Here is a 20,556-nt window from a genome sequence, read left to right as displayed (position 1 = left end):
TATGTGGTGTAGAGGTGTACATAATAATGTACAAATAAGACCTAAGTGACAAATAGCAAATGATGAAGTGTCCACATTGTGTGTTTGTGAATTTGTTCCCATCTTTACCAATGTGTTTTTACAAATAGAATCAATTATTGTCTTTGTCTGCACTTGTGCGAGAGTGCTTTTTCATCTAAAGCGCTCACTTTGCTTGACAAGCCGTTGTTTTTGCTGACATGTTTTGCTGCCGCAGCCTATTATTTCTGCTTTTATGCTTTATTGTTGCTCCCATTCCCTCTCATGTTCTGACAAATTACGTATTGCCTTCCCCACATAAAACACAAATAACTCATCACAGATCATTTTATACGCTGCGAAAAACAGAGATGGCTACCTGGCAATGATAAGCCTGATCAGCATAGTAAAACATTCGGTTTGAGTGAAGATAACTCATAGTTCGAGTTAAAAATCAATTGAAATAAAGCTTCTAGCAGCAACGAATGGACCCTGGGATAGTCTGGATTAATTGCTTCTATTTTGAAATCTTTTTGTTGAATTCTTTCGTTGGAGTTCGCCAAAATACAATCCCTGAAATGTATTCAAAATGTCTGCTTCAAGTAAGAATTGCTAATTTCCTGTTCAATTTTCCTTGAGACTTTTTCGTGCTTCCTGTTATGATACACGTCCAACAAAATTCACGTTGATCAGTGAAACTGGTGTCAGGGGCTGTTTTTTTTTTTGTGGAAGCTTGCTAATAATAATGAAGTGATTTCGCACCAACATGCTTTGGCCCTAATAATAACAAACCACATATAGTCTTGATATCTTGTTGATGGTGATCTTTATTGATATGTGTTGTTGCTTTGTTTACTTTAGGCTGATGTTGACGGCGTCAGTCCGTCCACACAATACTCACTGACTGTCACGGCAGCATCTTCAACCAACATCAGCCCGGGAGTCAGCCGCATGATCAACACCAATGAGAGCGGTAAGACGGGCCGATGCCCCATTTGGCTCGTGTGTACTAAATGACGCAAACAACACTAAAGTACCTCACAGGGCTCATTATTTTATGAATAAAGATGTATCGAGGGTACAAATGGTGGTACAAATGGTGTACCTTTTAAGGGTAACAAGACATCTACGGCTCAATTATATATATTTTTTTCTGTTTCATCATCACATTGAAGAATAAGAATGTGTCAGTATTTGTGAATGTGGCTATTAAATTCCTCTCTGGTAATGCGTTTGAACTACATGATGAATGACTCAGCACTGAGTCTCTTAAATGTCACTTTTAAGTGAAGCCTCAGATCAACGGAAACGCGAACGCAGTTCCTCGCTCTCGCTAGCACATTTTTTTACTGTTGCTATAATAATGCTGTAAGTGCTACCTTTCAGTAATAAAATGGAAATGACTGACAGATGTATTAAAACTCCGCTTCACATTTATAGTCACTAAAATGCCAACAGCTGTACTGTACTTATCGTCACAACATTCCTAAAAGAAAAAGACAGATACATTGTTGTAGGACATCTCTTTTGTGTTTTTTGTTTTTTGTTTTTACACTTTAAAGATTTTAAACAGCAACAACCAAAATGATTATTTTATGAATACAAGACCCCAAATCATACAATTAAATCTAAACTGTCTGCTTCTCTTATTGGTTACTTGAATGTAAACAGCACAAAGGTTTGTTATGGACTAGTAGTGAGTAATATGTAAATAAGACAAAACAAACTAACAATTATTGATGACATTAATCATCATCTATTCTGTAGCAAGCTACAACACTACACTTTAAAATTCCTTCTCCATGACGTTATCCCTGAAAAGTAGCCACTTGCATGCTAAACCGAAGACGGATCTGTTGAGAAATGGTACAAATTTTCCAGCAAGGTGAGGGCCATATCAAAAATACTTTCCTTCATCCCGTTATACCTGATTTGACTGGACTTTGTTGCTAATGCTATCGCTAATAATAGCAACACACTGCGTCACATAGTATAAAGACGAGCTAGCGATGGTGTTATTTAGTCCCAGAGAAGCAGATGTAACAATTATTAGAATGTACAAAAAAAAAAACACATATCAAACACGATTTTAAAATATTCCGTAGTCTATTCAGTACATTAAAACTCAACCACCATATTACATCTAATGGAAGTCAACTAGCTTAATGCTAAGCACGCGCTAGCATGCGTGCAAACAGTTAACGACAAGGAACACTCTACTCTAAATTGTTATTATGGTTTATGTAAACCGTAAATACTTTCATCCCTGATGACGGAATAGTAACAAAATGTTGCTCTGCAGCTCCTGGACCTCCCTCAGGACTAAAAGGGCATCCTGTAGGTTCCAATGGGATTATGCTCTCCTGGACCATGCCTCCTGATACCAACGATATTGATGAATATATCATCAGGTATCATTGGTCTCTCTATTTAGCAATACGTTTTGGATCCAAATACATCAGCTTGCTATGAGTTGAGATACCTTAATGCTTCTTAGGTTCAAGGAAGTGTGTCCTTACCCGGATCCCGACTTCACACATGTAAGAAGGCCCCTGGATGTCCCGGAGATTCTTCTCACTGAGTTCACCTCGGGTTCCACGTACCACATTCAGGTACTCGCTCTCCATTGGGACACTACATTACATACAACTTACTATTTTTACTGTTATTGTCATTCATGCTGTCTGTTTTAAATGCACACTTCCTCCTTTTATAGGGATACATTTTAAGGGGACTTAAAATAATTTAATAAATTAAACTGATGCCCAGACATCACTTTAAAAGGCAGCATACATACCTAAAAGTCTATTAGTGACGAAAGGTTGTGATAATGAAAAATTCTAAATAATTATAACAACAATACACTATACGGTGGTTTAAATCTTGGTTCTGGCGTTCTTGTGTGTCATTTACATGTTTTTCCTGGGCTTGCGTGGGTTCACGCCAAGTATTCCTTCCACATTTCAAAAACATGTTTTTAGTTCATTGAAGACATGAAATTGTCTTAAACTGCAAATGTGAGGGTGAATTGTTGTTTGTCTATACTGGTATAATATTATAACGATATTCATAATTTATATACTACATCAATCTCCCATTGGCTAGAAATCAGTCCATGGTGCACCCTGGCTCTTGTCCAGCCATCTGTGATAAGCTCCAGCTCACTCTTAATGAGGACAAGAGCTATATAAAATGGATGGATGGATATTATACCAGTAATTGACTGTTCCTTGTTCCAAGGCAGGATTTGTTCCTCATGTGAATTTACCCCTTCATCTCGTGTTGCAAATTCATAAGTCTGTTATGTTTGGTTGAGGACATGACAAAAAGACATTACTGGAGAGATCCTAGTCAACTTCAGCGTGCCCTTGAGCAAGCCTGAAACTGCAAAATGACAACACCAAATCTTGTTGGTCGTGTGGTACAATACACAAATTTTATCTTGAAGTCTACCTGGAATGTGTTCAACATCTCTTTCACACTGATCCCGCAAGCAGTCTCTCGATCGGGCTCAATGTCGGTAATTGATCCCGATTGCATTATTAATCACGTAAACAGAGCTATGGATCAGCCGGGGCTCTTTTCACAGTCTGTTATGACCGAATGAATGTGACAGTACTTAGTTTGGAGAATTCATTAACCCACACTGACCCTTATACAGATGTCATGTAAAAGCCTTGGTGGCACTTTGAGATTATATGTGCACCTACTCCATCTATTGGGGGTGTGTGTGTGTGGGGGGGGGGGGGGGGTTCGTATTACAACATTGGAGTTGCTAAAGGATACCGTCTCATGCTTTAAAAATTTTTTTTTTTTTACACAAGTTAAAACATTTGCCAGGTGTCTTAATGGGGTGTTTTCATCCAAATATTCCACGGATCATGACAGTATAAATATTCAATTCATTTCATACACTACCATCCAACGTCCTGTCTTTAGGTGGCAGCCTCTTCTCCTGTTGGCACCGGCCCATTCAGTAAACCTGTCTACACAAAGACCAATGAGTCCCGTAAGTACCCACACACACAATTCTCCTTTTAATAAATGGTTCTATGGAAGTATGTGTGTACAATTGTGTGTGTGTGTTGAATGTAGCTCCAGGCCTGGTGACCAACCTGACCGCCTTTGCCCAAAATCACACCTCAGTACTGGTCAAGTGGTTCCTGCCGCACCGCATCAACGGCCTCATCACAAAGTTTGCCGTAAAGGCCAAGCTCGCTCGCACCAGCCAGACGGTGCGCAACCTGGAGGTCAACGCCGAGGACATCATGACGGGGGCGCTGCCTCACTGCAATGTGCGCCCTTTAAAATGAGCCTACCCGTTTTAAGATCAATGGTTTGCAACCTTTATTGAGCCAAGACTCATATGAAGCGTTAGAAAAATAAAACGACTGTAAAATCGACATAAGTTGGGTACATTAAATATAAGATTACCGTGTATCCCATAAAAGTTAGGCAGGCTAAAATTAAACTAGTATTTAAAAAAAAAACATGCACACAAAAGTTGGCTTGGTTAAATTTAAGACTACCACAAATCCCACAAAAGTTAGGCAGGCTAAAATTAAACTACATTTAAAAAATGCAAACGTTGGGTTGGATACATTTAAGACCACCATAAATCCTACAAAAGTTCGGCAAGATCAAATGAAACTTACATAAAAAAAAAAAGTTGGGCTGGTTAAAGACTAAAATTTAACTACCATAAAAAACGCAAAAGTTGGCCATGTGAAATATAAGACCATCATAAAAACCTCAAAATCTGCGGGAGCGAGTGATAGAAAACCTCAGAACTCCCAGCGAGGCATAGCGCTTTCTGGCAATTCCCGAGAGATTTTCCCCAGCAGGAAAATCTAATTATGCCAGTTTTAACATCGTGCGCCTGTCTACCAAAATGGAAAAGTTTGATTAGTTAAAATAAGACGAACATAAATAACAAGTGTGTGAAAATAATTTAATAACAGGTGTAGTTCCATTTAGAAAGTTATTTGGACAGGGAGAGCGAGCAGTAAGCATACACAGCTTAATTGAACCTTCTGCCATTGAGTGGAAGAACATTGAATTGTTCTGCCTTTCACTATATATCACTGGCATAGATAGATGAACAAAGATTTGTAGTGGGAAAAAAAAAGTGAAATTGGATGATTTGCGTGACTTTGCTGCCTCACGGTGAAATTAGTACCAGTGAAACGTCTGCCTGTTTGTGTTTATTTGTTTAGGATGCAGCAGATATTTTGTCTCGGGCAACCGTCAGCCCCATGGAAATGACGGCGGCGGCGTCTCCGGCTTACACCCTCACCGCCGTGCCCTCCGCGGCCGCCTGGAGCGTACCCATCTCCGTAGGGGTGGATCAGCTGCGGCCTTACACCGCTTATCTTTTCGAAGTGTCTGCCTTCACATCTGACGGGGAGGGGCAGATCGCCTCCACCATGGTCCGCATGCCTGAGTCAGGTACGGGGGAGGGATAAAAAGTTTATAGGCTGGATTTACACCGCAGGTCAAGTGCTCAATACTGATTTAATTCCCTGCCTCTGTGTTGTTTTTTTCTCCTAATATATGAGAAGAAATATTTTTCCTGTGTGTATGTGCACTACAGCCCCAGAAGATCCCCCACAAAACCTCGTCGTATTGAACGTGACGTCTCGATCGATATCCTTCGCCTGGAACTCTCCCAACATCATCACTGGGAAATTCACCTACGTGCTCTTCTTGTACGGGCCTACAGGTCAGTACATATTGACTCGGCTTGAAAAGACAGCAGTAAGATGTGATTTGAATAACTCTTCTGCGCGTAGGATATTTGTATGAGAACAACACAGCGGACATGCGATTCTCCTTCACTGGCTTGGTTCCGTACACCAAGTACGTGGTGGAGGTGGGGGCCAAAGCAGCCGGAGAAGTTGGTCCGGTAGCTCAGGATGATGTGAGGACATTGGCTGAAGGTAAAGACACTCGTGCGTGTGTGTATGAGCATTCGAATAAACCCACTTAGCAGTGTTCCTTCCATCCATTTTCTATAGCCCTTGTCCTCATTTAGCTATTCGCAGAGCACTTTGCCATCATGTAGAAGGACTTATTTAAAGCCGTCAATAAAAATAACATGCACGTTTTCGGAATTGGTGGTGTAGCGCCCAGTGCGGTTCAGGACCTGATGGCGGTTGCAGAGGATGCCGTGTCAGTCCGTGTGAACTGGACAAGTCCGGCCCAGCCCAACGGTCCAATCACTCAGTACAGACTGCAGGTCCTGCTGAATGACACTCTGTTACAGGACATCAGCCTCGTAGGCGAGCGGGTAAACTGCCTCGTTTTTAAAGTCAACCACTCAAAAATGTCTTGACAATATGTTTTATGCAGCCGCACTAGTCTAAATACAATATTCTGTTTAGTATTGTGTGAGTGGAATATGAGTAAAGCAGCAAAATCCAGCCGTTTTTAGCCATCTCATGGGGCGGCCATTTTGCCACTTGACGTCACACTTGCTAAAATCTCAAGTAACAACCTATTACAGCTCATCTTGAGAAAACAGGTGAGCTGTGATTGGTCGTTGCCTGAGTCCTGAGCAACTGTGATGTAATCTTCAGTCGACGTCAAGTGGCAAAATGGCCACCCCATGAGATGGATAAAAATGGCTGGATTTTGCTTCATAACTCGTATTCCTTAAATCTAATATTAATTAAAATGTCATGTTTACACCAGTGAAGTCACATAAAACATTATTGTCAAGAAATGTTTATGGTTGACTTCCGCTTTAAGCCAACAAATATTCAGCTTTTGGGTGTCATTTCAGAATCTGACAAATATTAACTATAATTTTTACATCTTAATTTATCCTTCTCTAAACTTTTCAATGCAGCTCTCTAGCGTCTACGCTGCTTTGCCTTTCTGTGACTCCTCCAGTCTCTCTTTGTCTCGGTTGCAACCTGACAATGTGACAAGCTAAGCTCAGTGGCCGCTTCCTGTTGGAAGCCTTTCTTCTTAGTCTCATGTTTTCAAAAAATGAACAGCATGATGAAGTTTAACTCATTCACTGCCATTGACGGCTATAGACGTCCAAAATTCATTTTAACTATTTCTAATAGTTTAAAAACATATATGTATGAAAACCTAGAAAACATTTTTTGTGTAAATTTAGAACTGATATAAAATTTGTGATTAATCGTTAGTTAACTAGTGAAGTCATTAAGTGAAGTCAAGTGATTAATTACAACAAATTTAAAAAAAATCGCCTGACGGGCCTAATTTTAAAAAAGTATTAAAAATATTAAATAAAAATCGTAATTAATTGCATGATAATTTTATATATGTTATTAATGTACAATAAAAAATATATAGATTTTCATAAAAAATGAAATGGAAAGAAATATTGTTAAACTAATAGAAATAGTTCACATGAATTTTTGACGTCTATAATCGTCAATGGCAGTGAATGAGTTAATCACCAATTCTAATTAAACCAGGAATCGTATTGGTCCATTCATGGATCAAAAACTTGAATTTTGCCAATCAGCTCCTTGTTAGAAAGGATCAAGTGAAAGAAAGTTCAGTCGAGAGAAGGTCAAATTAAGTTCACCCGTAAAGATTATTGTGCATTTTGAAATTTCGCCCGGCTATCCCTGACATTTTGTGAGTAGTGTCCGTTCATCTGTGGACATTCTATCTTCTCTCCACAGAAAACATATGAACCTTATGAAGCTGAATCACTCAGCCCAGATCAGGATGCCGGTCCAGGGCGGCGTAAGAGGAACGCCGATCTTGTTTGGACCTCCACCTCCGCTCATTTTGACCCCACACAGTCTCCCGACGTCACCTCCATCAGTCTGGCGATCACTCACCTCGCAAGTGCTCAGCAAAGCAGTGACGCTCAAACCAAGCAGGATTCTGACCCTTCTGTTGCTCCGATGGTCACGCAAACCCCCAGCAACACTTACCGTTCATTTCAGCCTCCCACCACTGCTTTTTTCGCTACACCCGTACCGCCTGTTACACTTCCACCCTGGCTGACGACACCACCACAATCCTCCCACCTCACTCACACACCTGGCAACATGCGCCTGTCCACTCGCCAAGCATCTATTACAGGACATGCGGCGGCTTCTGGAAGTACAGGTAAAGCCTTTATGACTGAAACCGCGTTATAAACTGCTAACAAGAAGTGGAGTGGCCTAAATCATTTCTATCTATTTGCGCATGCTGCAGGCGTAACAATGCGAGAGGAGGTGACAGACCTGTCGACGGACGAGCTCTATTACCTGGTGTTTGACCTTGAACCCTTCACCGAGTACACTTTTAGGGTCTCCGCCTCCACCATAGTGGGCGAAGGGCCCGCCGCCGACATCACAGAGAAGACACGAGAGCAAGGTATGTTACGGTAACTGTTTACCATCCTAAGAGGATTCGCCGTCATGTGCTTTCATGGCAATGTGTCATGTAGTCCCCAGTTCAGTACAGGAACTTTCCTACCGAAACATCAGCTCCACCTCCATACTTGTGAGCTGGGCGGCGCCACTCAACCCCAATGGGCGAATCACACATTACACCGTCTATGGCTTTGTACTGCACAGTGATCAGCATCTGGAGTTTGTCACAAACTCTACCAGCTTAGTGATAACAGGTAGATTGCTCACCCTGTGACAACATATTGTGATACAACAGGCGTCATGATAATACTTGGAAATGTCTTGTTTACAGATTTGGAAAAATATACAGATTATTTTCTACATGTGGCAGCGTCCACGGCTGCGGGTCAGAGTTTGCGATCCCAGGAAGATGGCATCTTGGTTCTCACATTAGAGGACGGTAGGAATTGATTTGCTGTGCTGAGTTTCAGCAGTTACAACAGTAAATGTCACAGTCGTAACATAAAATGGATTTTGTCTATATGTAATCTGGGACCGTTAAATACATTTCATAGTTTTTAAAATGTGGGAAGCAGGCTTATGATAGTTTGAGGCTTTTCATCATATTTAGTTTTTTGTGTGTACATTTTTGTAAATTCAAAATACTTGGGTTTTGTTCAGTTTTTATTAGTTTTTTTTAATATATGCAGAATTTGTATACAGAGTAATAATGTAAAGTATTAATAAAATTCTCAAACAACTGTTTGACCTTCCTTCCAAAGTAAATACATTCAAAATAAACCCTGAAAGCTTATGTATGATGTTAAGTGATAAAAATGATGACATTTTTGCAATAATTATAGTTAGTTTTAGTTATTTTGTAGTTTCATTTCATTTAGTTTCTTTTAAGCATTTCAATTTTTTTATTTTTTTTTCATTAGTGAAAATATCTTTTTAAATTATACTTTTAGTCATTTTGTGAGTTTTCGTTAGCTATAATTATTTTATTGGGAAGGTTAAAATTAGAGCTGTCAAATGATTACATTTTTAAATCAGATTAATCACATTTTAGAATTTTGATTAATCATGATTAATCACTTAATTTAAGAAAAGGCATTTTTATCAACTTTTTTTTTGCTTCGACATTTAATGTTATGAGGACGTCTTCAACATTTATTGATCCACTGCACACTCTCATCCTCTTCTTTTTCTAATCGGTTTATTACTTGCATAATTTAAAATGGGGAAAGAAATGACCCAGATAGTTTGACATGAACAAATATTCTGAATGCCATACACAAACATTTATTAAATGCTTTTGCATGTAGTTATGTTTATTGCTCAAACACAACCTGTACTACCTTTAACGTAACCATCCCCTGTCAGATAAAGAATCATCTGCGGTCAAAATTAATAGTGTCATTAATCTGCGGTAATTCATGATTAATGCGATAATTTTTTAGATTAAGTAATTAGTTAATGCTTTAACTTTGACAGCACTAGTTAAAATATGAAATGTTTTTAAAAAAAAATGTTGGCCTCTCAATATGACTGAGCTGAGTTGGCTGTAATGTTCTTTTTGACTCTCTACCAGAGTTAAATATTTAAACCATATTAACATTTGCGGTGTAAATGAAATCAACTCGTTTTCAGTGTTAAAAAGTACTACACTAGATTATGTCATATTTTTACACTACACACTAGTGTAAAATTAGCACTGGTCAGTGTTGACTAGTGTAAAATTTCAACGACCATCAGAGTTGTTTTGACTCCATATTGGTGTAAAAGGAAAAAAAGTGTTTAACTATTTTTAGTATGGCCCAATCTCGACAATTTTGAAGTGTTAAATGTAACTCTGTAGGTGTTGAATTAACACTTGCCAATTTTGCTGCATGTATATCATTTTCCCCTCAGAACCGGATTCCCCTCCAATAAACCTCACCGTGGTGGACACCAGCTCGTCAACAGTCACCCTGACCTGGTCTGCGCCAGAGAAAGCCAACGGGGTGATCCAACAGTACACGGTCCTCTATGAGAACCACTCGTATTCCAATTCAGTGAACACCTCCAGCAACAGAGTCACTCTGACGCACCTGAGGCCCTTCACCTACTACAACGTCTCCGTCATGGCCTTCACACGTTTCGGCCACGGCAACCACACTTCGGACTATTTAAGCGTATTGTCTAGGGAGGATGGTGAGTTTATGGAAAATTAAAAAATCCGAAGTCCAGTCAGGATCGTTTCAGTGGACAATCTTGTGTGTTGTTTTCAGTGCCAGGCAGTCCTCCATACAGCCTCTCCTACGAGTCGCTCAGTCCCAACGAGGTGAACGTGACCTGGCAACCTCCATTGGTGCCCAATGGCGTCATAACCCATTACAGCTTGGAGTTGTGGAATTCCACTCACTACCTCAATCTCACCTCCCCTTCCAACTTCCTGCACCTGACTCACTTACGGAAGTATGCTCGCTATCGTGTCACGGTGCAGGCGCACACGCGGGCCGGGCCGGGGAATTTCAGCTCCGAGCCGCTCAACATCACCACGCTGGAGGATGGTGAGACGGACGGATGGGCGGGGGTGAGGGAGGGGGTCTTAATTCCTTTATTTCCTCTCTCCGTCTTCTCCTTCCTTATGCTTCTTTCTCTTTCAGGTCAGCGACAACTAATCTTTTTTTTTTTATCTAGCAGCAAAAGACAGACGAGATTCCGGTGCTACAGGTTCTTCATAGATTCTATTGTTGTTGTTATATGATTGGCCAGTTTCTCTCCCACATCACAGCTCCAGACATGCCTCCTCAGTTCTTCCACGCTAGAAAGTTATCCGACTCTGAGGTTGAGCTTTCCTGGCGTCCGCCGCTCCAAGTCAATTCGGACATACTCTACTACGTTGTCAGAGTGTGGTGAGTTGCTATGCAGTGAATGTACAGTATGTGTAATAGGAACCAAGAATGTTTCCAATGTGACGTCTTGGTCAGGAACGAGACAATGGATCTGCTGCAGAATGTGACTGAGATGTCAGTGGTTATAAATGTGGACTTTGAGAGCCTCTACAATGCATCCGTCTCCAGCTGGACCAGGCTGGGAGACGGAGGGATGCGGGCCTACATTATCTCAGACGCAGGTGCCAGATGAACGAGAGTGTCCACACATTTGCTAAACTTTGTATGAAACGGTCTCTGATCATCATTTGTCCTTCAGAGCCCCTTGAAGCACCCCAGAATGTGACCTTTGCAAACGCGACTGTCTCCACTGTGACATTGCTGTGGTATCCACCCGCTGATCCCGATGGGATCGTTATTGTTCACTATACAATTTACTACGCGGACAACAGCACTGTGGCCAAACAGGTGAGACGCACAAACTTGCGGAGCAAACCAAAACTTAAAGTTTCCAATTGTCTGCCATAAATTTGAGGAAATTTCAACGTATCAGCTGGGGGGATATGAAAAAATGCTGCCACTCGTGTCGTCGTGTCTCGTCACAGGAAGTTCCGGTTTCGGATGTGTCCGTCCCTTTATCAGTGGACACGCTTCTGTCCTGGACTCTGATTGGTCTTATTGGGGGCACAAACTACACAGTGTGGATGACTTCAAGCAGTGTACGTGGGGACGGAGGAGTCCGGAGCGAGCCGCTTACATTGCTCTTACCTGAAGACGGTCAGTCAAATACACGCAAACACCGAGATACGCAACGAAAGGCAGAACACCACACACTCTCACCGGCCTTATCATTAGGTTCGCCTGCACAATCTTATGAGAGCTAATTTAAGAAATAAATAAAAAATGCCTTCACAAAGATTATATTGGACTGTTTAGAGAAGAGAGAAAAAAATGTAGGGAAAGGAAAAACGGATATTCTTTTTTTAGATTAAAACTGCGGAATAGTGGTTCGCACATCTGCCTGATTGCCTCACAGTCAGGAGATCCAGGTTTGAATCTCCTTTAGAACATCTCTCTATGGAAATTGCACTTAGGTGTGAATATGAATTGAATAATGGATACAATAATATAATATAATAGCAGCTTCAGAAAACAGGTAAGCTGTGATTGGTCATTGCCTGAACCTGAGCAACTGTGGATGTCATCTTCAGTCGACAGCAAGTGGCAAAATGGCCGCCCCCTGAGATGGATAAAATCAGCTGGATTTTGCTTCATAACTCATATTCCACAAATATAATATTAATCACAATGTTATGTTTAGACTAGTGAGGTTACATATAACATTTTATTGCAAAGACATGTTTAACGTTGACTTCCATTTTAAACATCTAAGGATGTGGGCAACTTCTACTTCATCTTTAGTTAAACAGGTTATTTATTACATATAGGCCCTAGTGATTACATTATTAATAAATACAGTCATCGGTATTTGGTTAAATGTTTCATGTTTTCTTTCTGAAAAATGCTGAAAAAAGTCTTAGGCCATTATTTTAGGAAGGTGATGTAATTGTCCTACTAGCATGCCAAAGTATAACGGCAAGAAAATAGCCCGATTTTATGAATTAATTTGGAGATGACATATAGTTTTATTATATTATCAAACACTGAAATCGTTTTTGAGTACATCATATTCATTTTCTATCCTGCTACTGTTCAGAAATGTCAAACAGTAGCAGAAAAAAAATTACTAATAAAACACTCGTTCTACTAGTGCGCCCTCTGTATTCTATTAGTACACTGAATTATGCGAGTGTCAATCAAAACAGGGCATTGTTATCTTTTCAAAGGCAAGATTTTATATATAATACATCTTTTGTATTCAATCTCATTATGTTGTGTAGGTGTACCCAATAAAGTGTCCGGTGAGCCCCCAATTGATCACATCGAGTCATAATTTCACTGGAAGCCGCGTCTGCACACCTTTTTCAACACCCTCCTTCCATTTCCCCACAAAAAATGACATAAAAACTCTGCTCAGTCTGCTGACTGAAAGGAAATAACTCTTCATCTGGCAAACTGGCTCTTCTTTTTTTTGTTTTTTTTTTGTCCCGCGGACAACCAGTTTGCATTTCCTTTCACTTAGCAGGATGAAAGTTAAGTGGGATTAGAGGGGAAAAAGAACAAAGGGAGAGTGCAAAAGCACTTGATGACAGAGGAATAACAAAGGCTGACAGGTCTCGTGAGCGGGATTCGCACACTGCCCTCGTGCTGCCGTTGCCTCGTTGCCATGGATACGGCCATTCTCCCGCACGCATGTGATATTCTCTTGAACCCCCTTTGATGCTGTGAACAAGTTGACGTCAAAAGGCTTTGTTTTTATGTGATTTTGTGAAAAAGGGTGCAGATAGCTTCCAGTGTTTTAGCCTCAATTCAATAAGCATTGAAGAATTGGTCATGAAACGATGACGTCTGGTAACTGACTGTGTATTTCTGCCTGTGATCTAGCCGCTCCACTCTCGGCCGAGCAGCGAACCACCACGCCGCCTTGTCTCTGCCGCTCAGCCAAGCCCAGCGGGGGGTTCGCTCCCCCCCGCCGGCACTGACTCCACACATACCTGGCCTACCTCAATTCACTCATTGATCTTAAATATTACATTTACCCTTCCCAATTCTTTTTCAGGTTAAACATGAAGGATGAGTATTGTCTTCCTTTTCCTCCATCCCTAAAGGCAAATTTCCTTTCTGAATGCCACTTTTTTTTTTTTTTTGTTCTCTATCACTGTTTGTCTTCTTGATTTCCGTATTTCTCTGCTGCAATAATGACAACTGTGACAAATGACGACTGACTCGTTCATATTAAAGGAGACATATGAACTATTTCACTGCCATTGACGGTTATAGACGTCAAAATTTCATTTCAACTGGGCTGGCAGGGAATTATGTTAAGCATTCCCAGGTGTCCTAATAACATTGGCAGGCTTTGTATTTTGTACCTAAGACTTCAGTATGAGAATGTTGTGTACCAATGGGCCGGTAAAATGAGAGCTTTTTTTCTCTTGGATACACTACAATAATCGGTGTCAAATTGCCAGTACAGGAAAAATCATTGCAGCTCTTCTTACCTATTTAGTCCGACCATGGCCATCTTATAAACTAGAATTTTGGTGTCATAATTTAGCAGCATTACAGCTCACTCACAGACACGTTTTTAGAAAAAAAAGATTTATCTGGTTGTGTAGTTTCACAATTGGAAGCTATTAAGAAAGGCAATTTTACATAGTATGTCTCCTTTAATACACAAAAAAAACATTGTCGTTCCCTAAGAATATAATCTAACACTATCCCACCTTTCTTCCCTTTAGTGCCGTCCGACTCGGTCCACAACCTGACCGCTCAGATCTTCAGCTCCACCGCCATCGTTGTGAGCTGGGACCCTCCCCTGGAACCCAACGGCCGCCCCCACTACATCCTCACCTTGCAGGAGGCCGGCATCATCCCCGTTGTATCCAACCAAGCCACCCCCGTGGTCAACAAAACCATCAAGCGCACCACCACCGACACAGTCTTCCTCTTCACCAAACTCCGGAAGTATTTCCCTTACGTGTTGACCGTTACCCCGGCGACAGGGGCTGGCCCCGCCAATAACCACACCAGCACCATGTACCTGAGGACGTTTGAGGATGGTTGGTTCAAAGACACAAACCACGGCCATTGTTTATGCATATGTGACGTTTATGTTACATGTTTTCGGTGTCAGTCCCCAGTTCTGCTCCGGTGCTGATCTCGGCCACGAATCTGTCGTCATCATCCATTGGCGTGGCATGGCAGCGCCCCCTGGAGGCCAATGGGGAGATTATGGAGTACACACTCACGCTGTTCGGCCCGCGAGGCTCCAGCTTCATACAGACCTCCGAGAGCTCCTTCACGCTCATTGGCCTGCTGCCGTACACGGCTTACAACCTGAGCATCACCGCAGCGACGCGCAGAGGTTCAGGGCCGCCGCTCGTATTGATGCTGCACACTGATGAGAGCGGTAAGTGTGTGTGGGTAATTACCCTCTATGTGTGTGGGTGTGTCCTTGATCATTTGTGAAATATGAGTTAAACAACAAAATCCAGCAGTTACTATCACTATCAAAAGGCAGCCATTTTACCACTTGCTGTCAACTGAAGATGACATCACAGTTGCTCAGGGCTCAGGCAATGACCAATCACAGCTCAGCTTCGGAAAACAGGTGAGCTGTGATTGGTCATAAAAGGGGAAGTCAACCTTGACAATAAAATGTTATATGTGACCTCACTAGTCTAAGCATGACATGTTTATTATTAATATTACATTTGTGGAGTATGAGTTATGAAGCAAAATCCTGCCATTTTTATCCATCTCCCATTTTGGACTTGCTGTTGACTGAAAATGAAATTACACTTGCTCAGGGCTCAGGCAACGACCAATCACAGTTCACACGTTTTCTGAAGCCGAGCTGTGATGTAATTTTCACCCGACAGCAAGTGGCAAAAGGGCTTCTGATATAGATAATAACTGCTGGATTTAGCTGCTTAACTCATATTCCACTAATGCAATATGAACCAAAATTCTGTATTTAGACTAGTGGGGCTGCATAGAACATAATATTGTCCAAAAAAAATTGGGGGGTTGACTTCCCCTTAATCTATCACACGGAAAACAAAACAAATGTGATATCAAATTCAAGACTATTTTTCCATTGTGTATTTTTTTTAAAATCTGAATTCAAAAGAACAATGAATATACAAAGTGGCAACATGATAAGAAAACAATCCCCGTTACTTTATAACTTTCTGTGTTCCAGGCCCCATGTCCCCTCCCCGCAACCTGACCATATTCAACCACACGGCCGTGTCCGTGTGGTTGAGCTGGGAGCCCCCCCTGGAGCCCAACGGGGTGGTCCTGCAGTACGGCTTCCGGATCCGAGAACTCATCACACACACCGTCACACACCGGGTACCGTCAATTTCACACGCCGGAAGCCCAGTCCGTAATAACGAAAACATGAAGGTGCACTCGGGAGATCCGCTCGGCAAAAACACACACCTGTCACACGGATTAGCGGCTCTAATTTCACACTCCAGATGCCTCTCCAAGTTAACATTATATTCACCCGCACGTGCGCATACAATAAGATATCATCAGCAAGTAATCAGGATTGGGTGACTATCTCCTTTTTTCTTTTTTTTTTACATATAGGTATGTTTGTGTGTGTGTGTGTCTGTGTGCACCATACAGAATTCATCCGGTCCATCAACTGCTGAGTACATCTCCGGCTTCAGGCCTCATAGTTCCTACGAGATCAGCGTTTACAGTTACACGCAAGTAGGCCATGGCAACCAGTTTAGCAGCCCGGTGACCTTCACAACCAATGAATCTGGTAAGAAAAGACAAGAATAGCCTTTAAATGAGTGGATAACAGAGAATTTTCTGGATTTGCAATAATGTTACGCTAAAGCCTTTTTCTATAATTGATTAATCTATTTTTTTATATACACAATCTATTTTTTTATGTACACAACAATTAATTAAGTTTCTTATCAAGCAAAATGAGTGTAAAAAAAAATGCCGACAATAGGAAAGTTGTAATTGGTCTTTCTTTGGGACATTCTAAAACACTAACATGAGAAAACTATGACCAATCACCAACAAAATTCATATGCACATCTCGACCTATGTTAATCAAACAATCACCCCAATATTTTTTTTTAATGTTAAGGGTATTTAGTGTCTTACTCTCAATTTAAAAAACACACACACAAAAACCGTAACCCTATAAAGCCTGAACCATGAAATATATGAAATAAAATTGTAGAGTATTTATTTGTCTTTTTGGGGAAAAAAATAAAATAAAATCCACTTCCACATATGACATTTGATTTGTGTCTTATTTGATACATCCGGTCACAATGCTTTAAATTTGTACATTTATAACTCAAATATATAATAAACAGACATATCAAACATAATAGTATTTCCAAAAATCAGAAAAGAACATTTCCCACTATTAATAAGTTTTTATTCAGTTTTTCAAAATCAAATAATCTGGAAACCATAAGGAATAACGGGCCAGCAAAATTTTATAAAATGCCTACCTCACCACCTCGCTATTTTTGGGGTCTCCTTAAAAGCGACTATTTTGGATTCAAGGTTTCGGCCCGGCGCCATGGATAGATGTTAGGTTCAGAGAAAGTTTAAATTTAGTTCAGAGGGTATTTGCTCATCAATATTTCTATATTCTGTGCTAATACAATTGCTGCCTTGTTTCAGTCTGAATAAAATAACCAGACATCCCAGCTTCTGGGAGACAGACGAATAATTACTTTGAGCTAATTTTAGAAGATCAACATGTCTGCCCTTTGTGTCTGCAGTGTCAGAAGCTGTAGGGAACCTGTCGTGTTCAGGAATCAGCTGGGATTCCATTCAGTTATCTTGGGACCCTCCTTTCAACCCGAACGGGCAGATCCTCTTTTATGAAATTGTAATGGAGGCGGACTCGTACCAGGTCAACACAGCAGAACACACAGTGACTGGACTACCACCGGACCAGGACTACATACTCAGTGTGGCCGCGGTCAACTCCGCAGGATCTGGAGAGCAAATCAACTGCACTGCTTCTACTCTTTCCGAGTCAGGTACATACACCATAAATGTAATCCCTTCAGAGAATCCCAAAACGAAAAAGAGAGAATGTTAAACATAATCCTTAATCCTGGTCTTTCTGTTTAGTCCCATCTGCCCCTCGCTTCCTTGCCATCTCTCAGGTCACGTCTGTCAACGTGACGCTGGAGTGGGCTCGCCCTCTCTCCGTCCCGGGTCTGCTCAAAGAGTACCACCTGGTCACAGAGTTGCTCGACACGAAATGCGAACTTTATGACCTCATCCCTGAACAATTGGCCTCGGATTGCGTGGAATCAAGTGTCACCGTGTTGTTCAACGCTTCGGAGGTGGCCTCCGGTGTCACGGTCCATCCTCTGGCTAAGTACAGACCCTACCGCTTCAAAGTGGCAGCAGTGACCAATGCAGGGGTTGGAGACTATACAGAGTGGAATTATGCAAGCACCCTCGCTGGCAGTAAGAATAATCATAATGATGTTATGTCCTTATGGCAGCGGAGTTTGAGCTATACTCTCACTGGACACGTCATTAGGTGCATCCAGCAGATTTTTTTTTACAACATTGACCTCATTAGGATTACAGATGAGCTGGAGCCTCCACACTCCAAAACCATCCATTTTCAGTTTCAACGGCTCTAAATTGTCAGATCTGAATGCTTGTTTGTCTGTATCTAAAGAAAATGCATGTACGGATCCATTAGTTGGTATAGCTCAGGGGTCGGCAACCACTACTGTCAAAAGAGACATTTTAAGCCAAGTAAATACATAAAAAAATCTGTCTGGAGCCACAAAACATTTGAACATTGTGATGAAGGAACCAGTGTGTTAGTGTTAGCCTAACGTACTGAAGGCCCAACAGCTAATTAGAGCTCCACCATAACAGAAAAATAAGCAGCATGCAATACTTTGAGATTCGTGTTCTGAACATACATTTTTAGACCTTTCTGTCAAATTTCTTAAATTTTTTGACTTCTTTATGGACATATGGTAATTTTCTGGCACTTCTTCTTCTTTTTTTTTTGTGTGTGTGGGGGGGGGGGGGCATTTGATGTTTATTTTACGTTTTTTTCTGCCTTTTTTGCTATAAATTTTTGACATTTTGGGCAATTTGTGGGCATTTTATGGTATTTTGTCATAATTCCTTTTTGAACATTTTCTTCCTTCCTTTTCTAAATCAACTTCTGATCTTTTTTGTGTGTGGCAATTTTGTGGAATTTTTTGGGTTCATTTGGGGATTTCTTCTTTTGTTTTGGACATTTTAAAGTTACTTTTTTTCTTTTCTGCCTTTTTTAAAATAAAAGTTCTGACTGTTGGGCAGTTTCATGGACATTTTATGGTAATTTTCTGCTTTTCCTCTTCCTTTTTGGACATTTGTAGGTATTTTATTTTTTTCATCTACCTTTTTTCTCTTTTTCTGATGACTTAAACTTTTGGATCACTAATTCATTTAAAGAAAATATTATCTTAAAAAAAAGATAATTATATGTACAATAATTGTAATAATAATTTGTACTTTAAGTTTACTGTCTTTTAGAGATACACAGGGAGCCACAGGAGAGGGACTACAGAGCCATATGTGGCTCCAGAGCCGCAGGTTGCAGACCACTGGTGTAGCTGTACCTAATGTTGAGGCTTTATTCATTAATTCCGATTACATTATGCCTAAAACAGCAATAGCATTCATTGAACCATGATCTAAACTGATGTTTAATCATTTGTAACATTTTTGCATTGATGCAACCAAGCAGCAATCAGCTGTAATGCTTGTCTTTAATCTTTGAAATTAGCAGGTCCTCTGGGAGTGGAACTAATGAGTTAAGCAGGATTGGAAAGGAAAAAAGTATGTACGTAATGATATGTGTGTCTTTCTGTCAGACCCAGATGCCCCTCCACGTGACATCAAGGTGCTGGCAAGCTCCAGCAGCTTCCGTATAGACTGGGACCCTCCAGACATTATTTCCGGACCGACGTCCTATCTCGTGCAGGTCATTTCTCTCACTCACTTTGTGTAAACTCTGACGACGCTGATACAATATACTGAATATTTCCAACTGCTGCGCCACTAGGTGGATGGTCCCGGTTTGAATTACTCGTCCATACGAGCGCCTGGGGAGTTGACCACGGTGGTTGTAACCAACTTAACGGCGTTCTCGCCTTATTCTGTGATGGTCATCGCCTTCACCGGCCCTGTGGAGAACGCCACTGAGGACGGCAAGGCCATTGGGCCCTTCGTTTTTCAAACACTAGAAGAAGGTGTGTGGGGAAAAAGTCATGATAAGAAAGACAAAAATGGAAGAATAAGAAAAAATTGACTCAAGTTTGTGTAGTCTGTTTTTTAACTACATACTAATTGATTTGTTTGGATTTATATTTTATTATTGCCTTTTTTTAACAGAATTATTTAATGCTAATAGTACATCAGAATATATATTTCACGGCAAGACCATTTGGGAGGAAAAAAAATTAAATAATTGTGTATGCTATAAATAAGAACAATTGCAGCTTAATGCCATTGCCCAATTTCCCTTAGAAAGATGATGATGATGATGATGATGAGAAATGTTCTAATCCCTAATATCCCTAATAATAAGAAACGAATGAAATATAAATTAATACCATAATAACTGAATAATTCAGCATGGAAAAAATGTAGTTCCTGTTTATACTCCATAAATATTCTAATCCGCTAATTGAGTTGTTATTCAA

The 20,556-nt window shown here is 40.7% G+C and overlaps 1 protein-coding gene across 1 annotated transcript in view; it reads left to right on the top strand.

Annotated features, from left to right (window-relative positions):
* The window catches only part of ptprq (protein tyrosine phosphatase receptor type Q), a 41,377-nt gene that overhangs the window by 7,937 nt on the left and 12,884 nt on the right, over positions 1–20,556 (top strand). Inside the window, exons 9-35 of the mRNA XM_086072716.1 lie at positions 859–970; positions 2,300–2,408; positions 2,495–2,609; positions 3,937–4,006; positions 4,093–4,292; positions 5,214–5,445; positions 5,591–5,719; positions 5,790–5,936; positions 6,123–6,286; positions 7,665–8,100; positions 8,191–8,352; positions 8,426–8,605; positions 8,683–8,790; positions 10,245–10,526; positions 10,604–10,885; positions 11,110–11,230; positions 11,306–11,451; positions 11,529–11,677; positions 11,815–11,986; positions 14,572–14,892; positions 14,967–15,242; positions 16,038–16,189; positions 16,472–16,613; positions 17,605–17,868; positions 17,963–18,307; positions 19,726–19,835; positions 19,917–20,103. Of these exons, the coding sequence (XP_085928842.1) occupies positions 859–970; positions 2,300–2,408; positions 2,495–2,609; positions 3,937–4,006; positions 4,093–4,292; positions 5,214–5,445; positions 5,591–5,719; positions 5,790–5,936; positions 6,123–6,286; positions 7,665–8,100; positions 8,191–8,352; positions 8,426–8,605; positions 8,683–8,790; positions 10,245–10,526; positions 10,604–10,885; positions 11,110–11,230; positions 11,306–11,451; positions 11,529–11,677; positions 11,815–11,986; positions 14,572–14,892; positions 14,967–15,242; positions 16,038–16,189; positions 16,472–16,613; positions 17,605–17,868; positions 17,963–18,307; positions 19,726–19,835; positions 19,917–20,103 (5,113 nt within the window). The remainder of the gene's footprint in view (positions 1–858; positions 971–2,299; positions 2,409–2,494; positions 2,610–3,936; positions 4,007–4,092; positions 4,293–5,213; positions 5,446–5,590; positions 5,720–5,789; positions 5,937–6,122; positions 6,287–7,664; positions 8,101–8,190; positions 8,353–8,425; positions 8,606–8,682; positions 8,791–10,244; positions 10,527–10,603; positions 10,886–11,109; positions 11,231–11,305; positions 11,452–11,528; positions 11,678–11,814; positions 11,987–14,571; positions 14,893–14,966; positions 15,243–16,037; positions 16,190–16,471; positions 16,614–17,604; positions 17,869–17,962; positions 18,308–19,725; positions 19,836–19,916; positions 20,104–20,556) is intronic.

The sequence above is a fragment of the Leptonotus elevatus genome, chromosome 4 (genome assembly GCF_054856555.1).
Source record: "Leptonotus elevatus isolate MCC_2025b chromosome 4, RoL_Lele_1.0, whole genome shotgun sequence".
NCBI classification, from domain to species: domain Eukaryota; kingdom Metazoa; phylum Chordata; class Actinopteri; order Syngnathiformes; family Syngnathidae; genus Leptonotus; species Leptonotus elevatus.
This window is presented reverse-complemented; position numbering and strand designations above follow the sequence as displayed.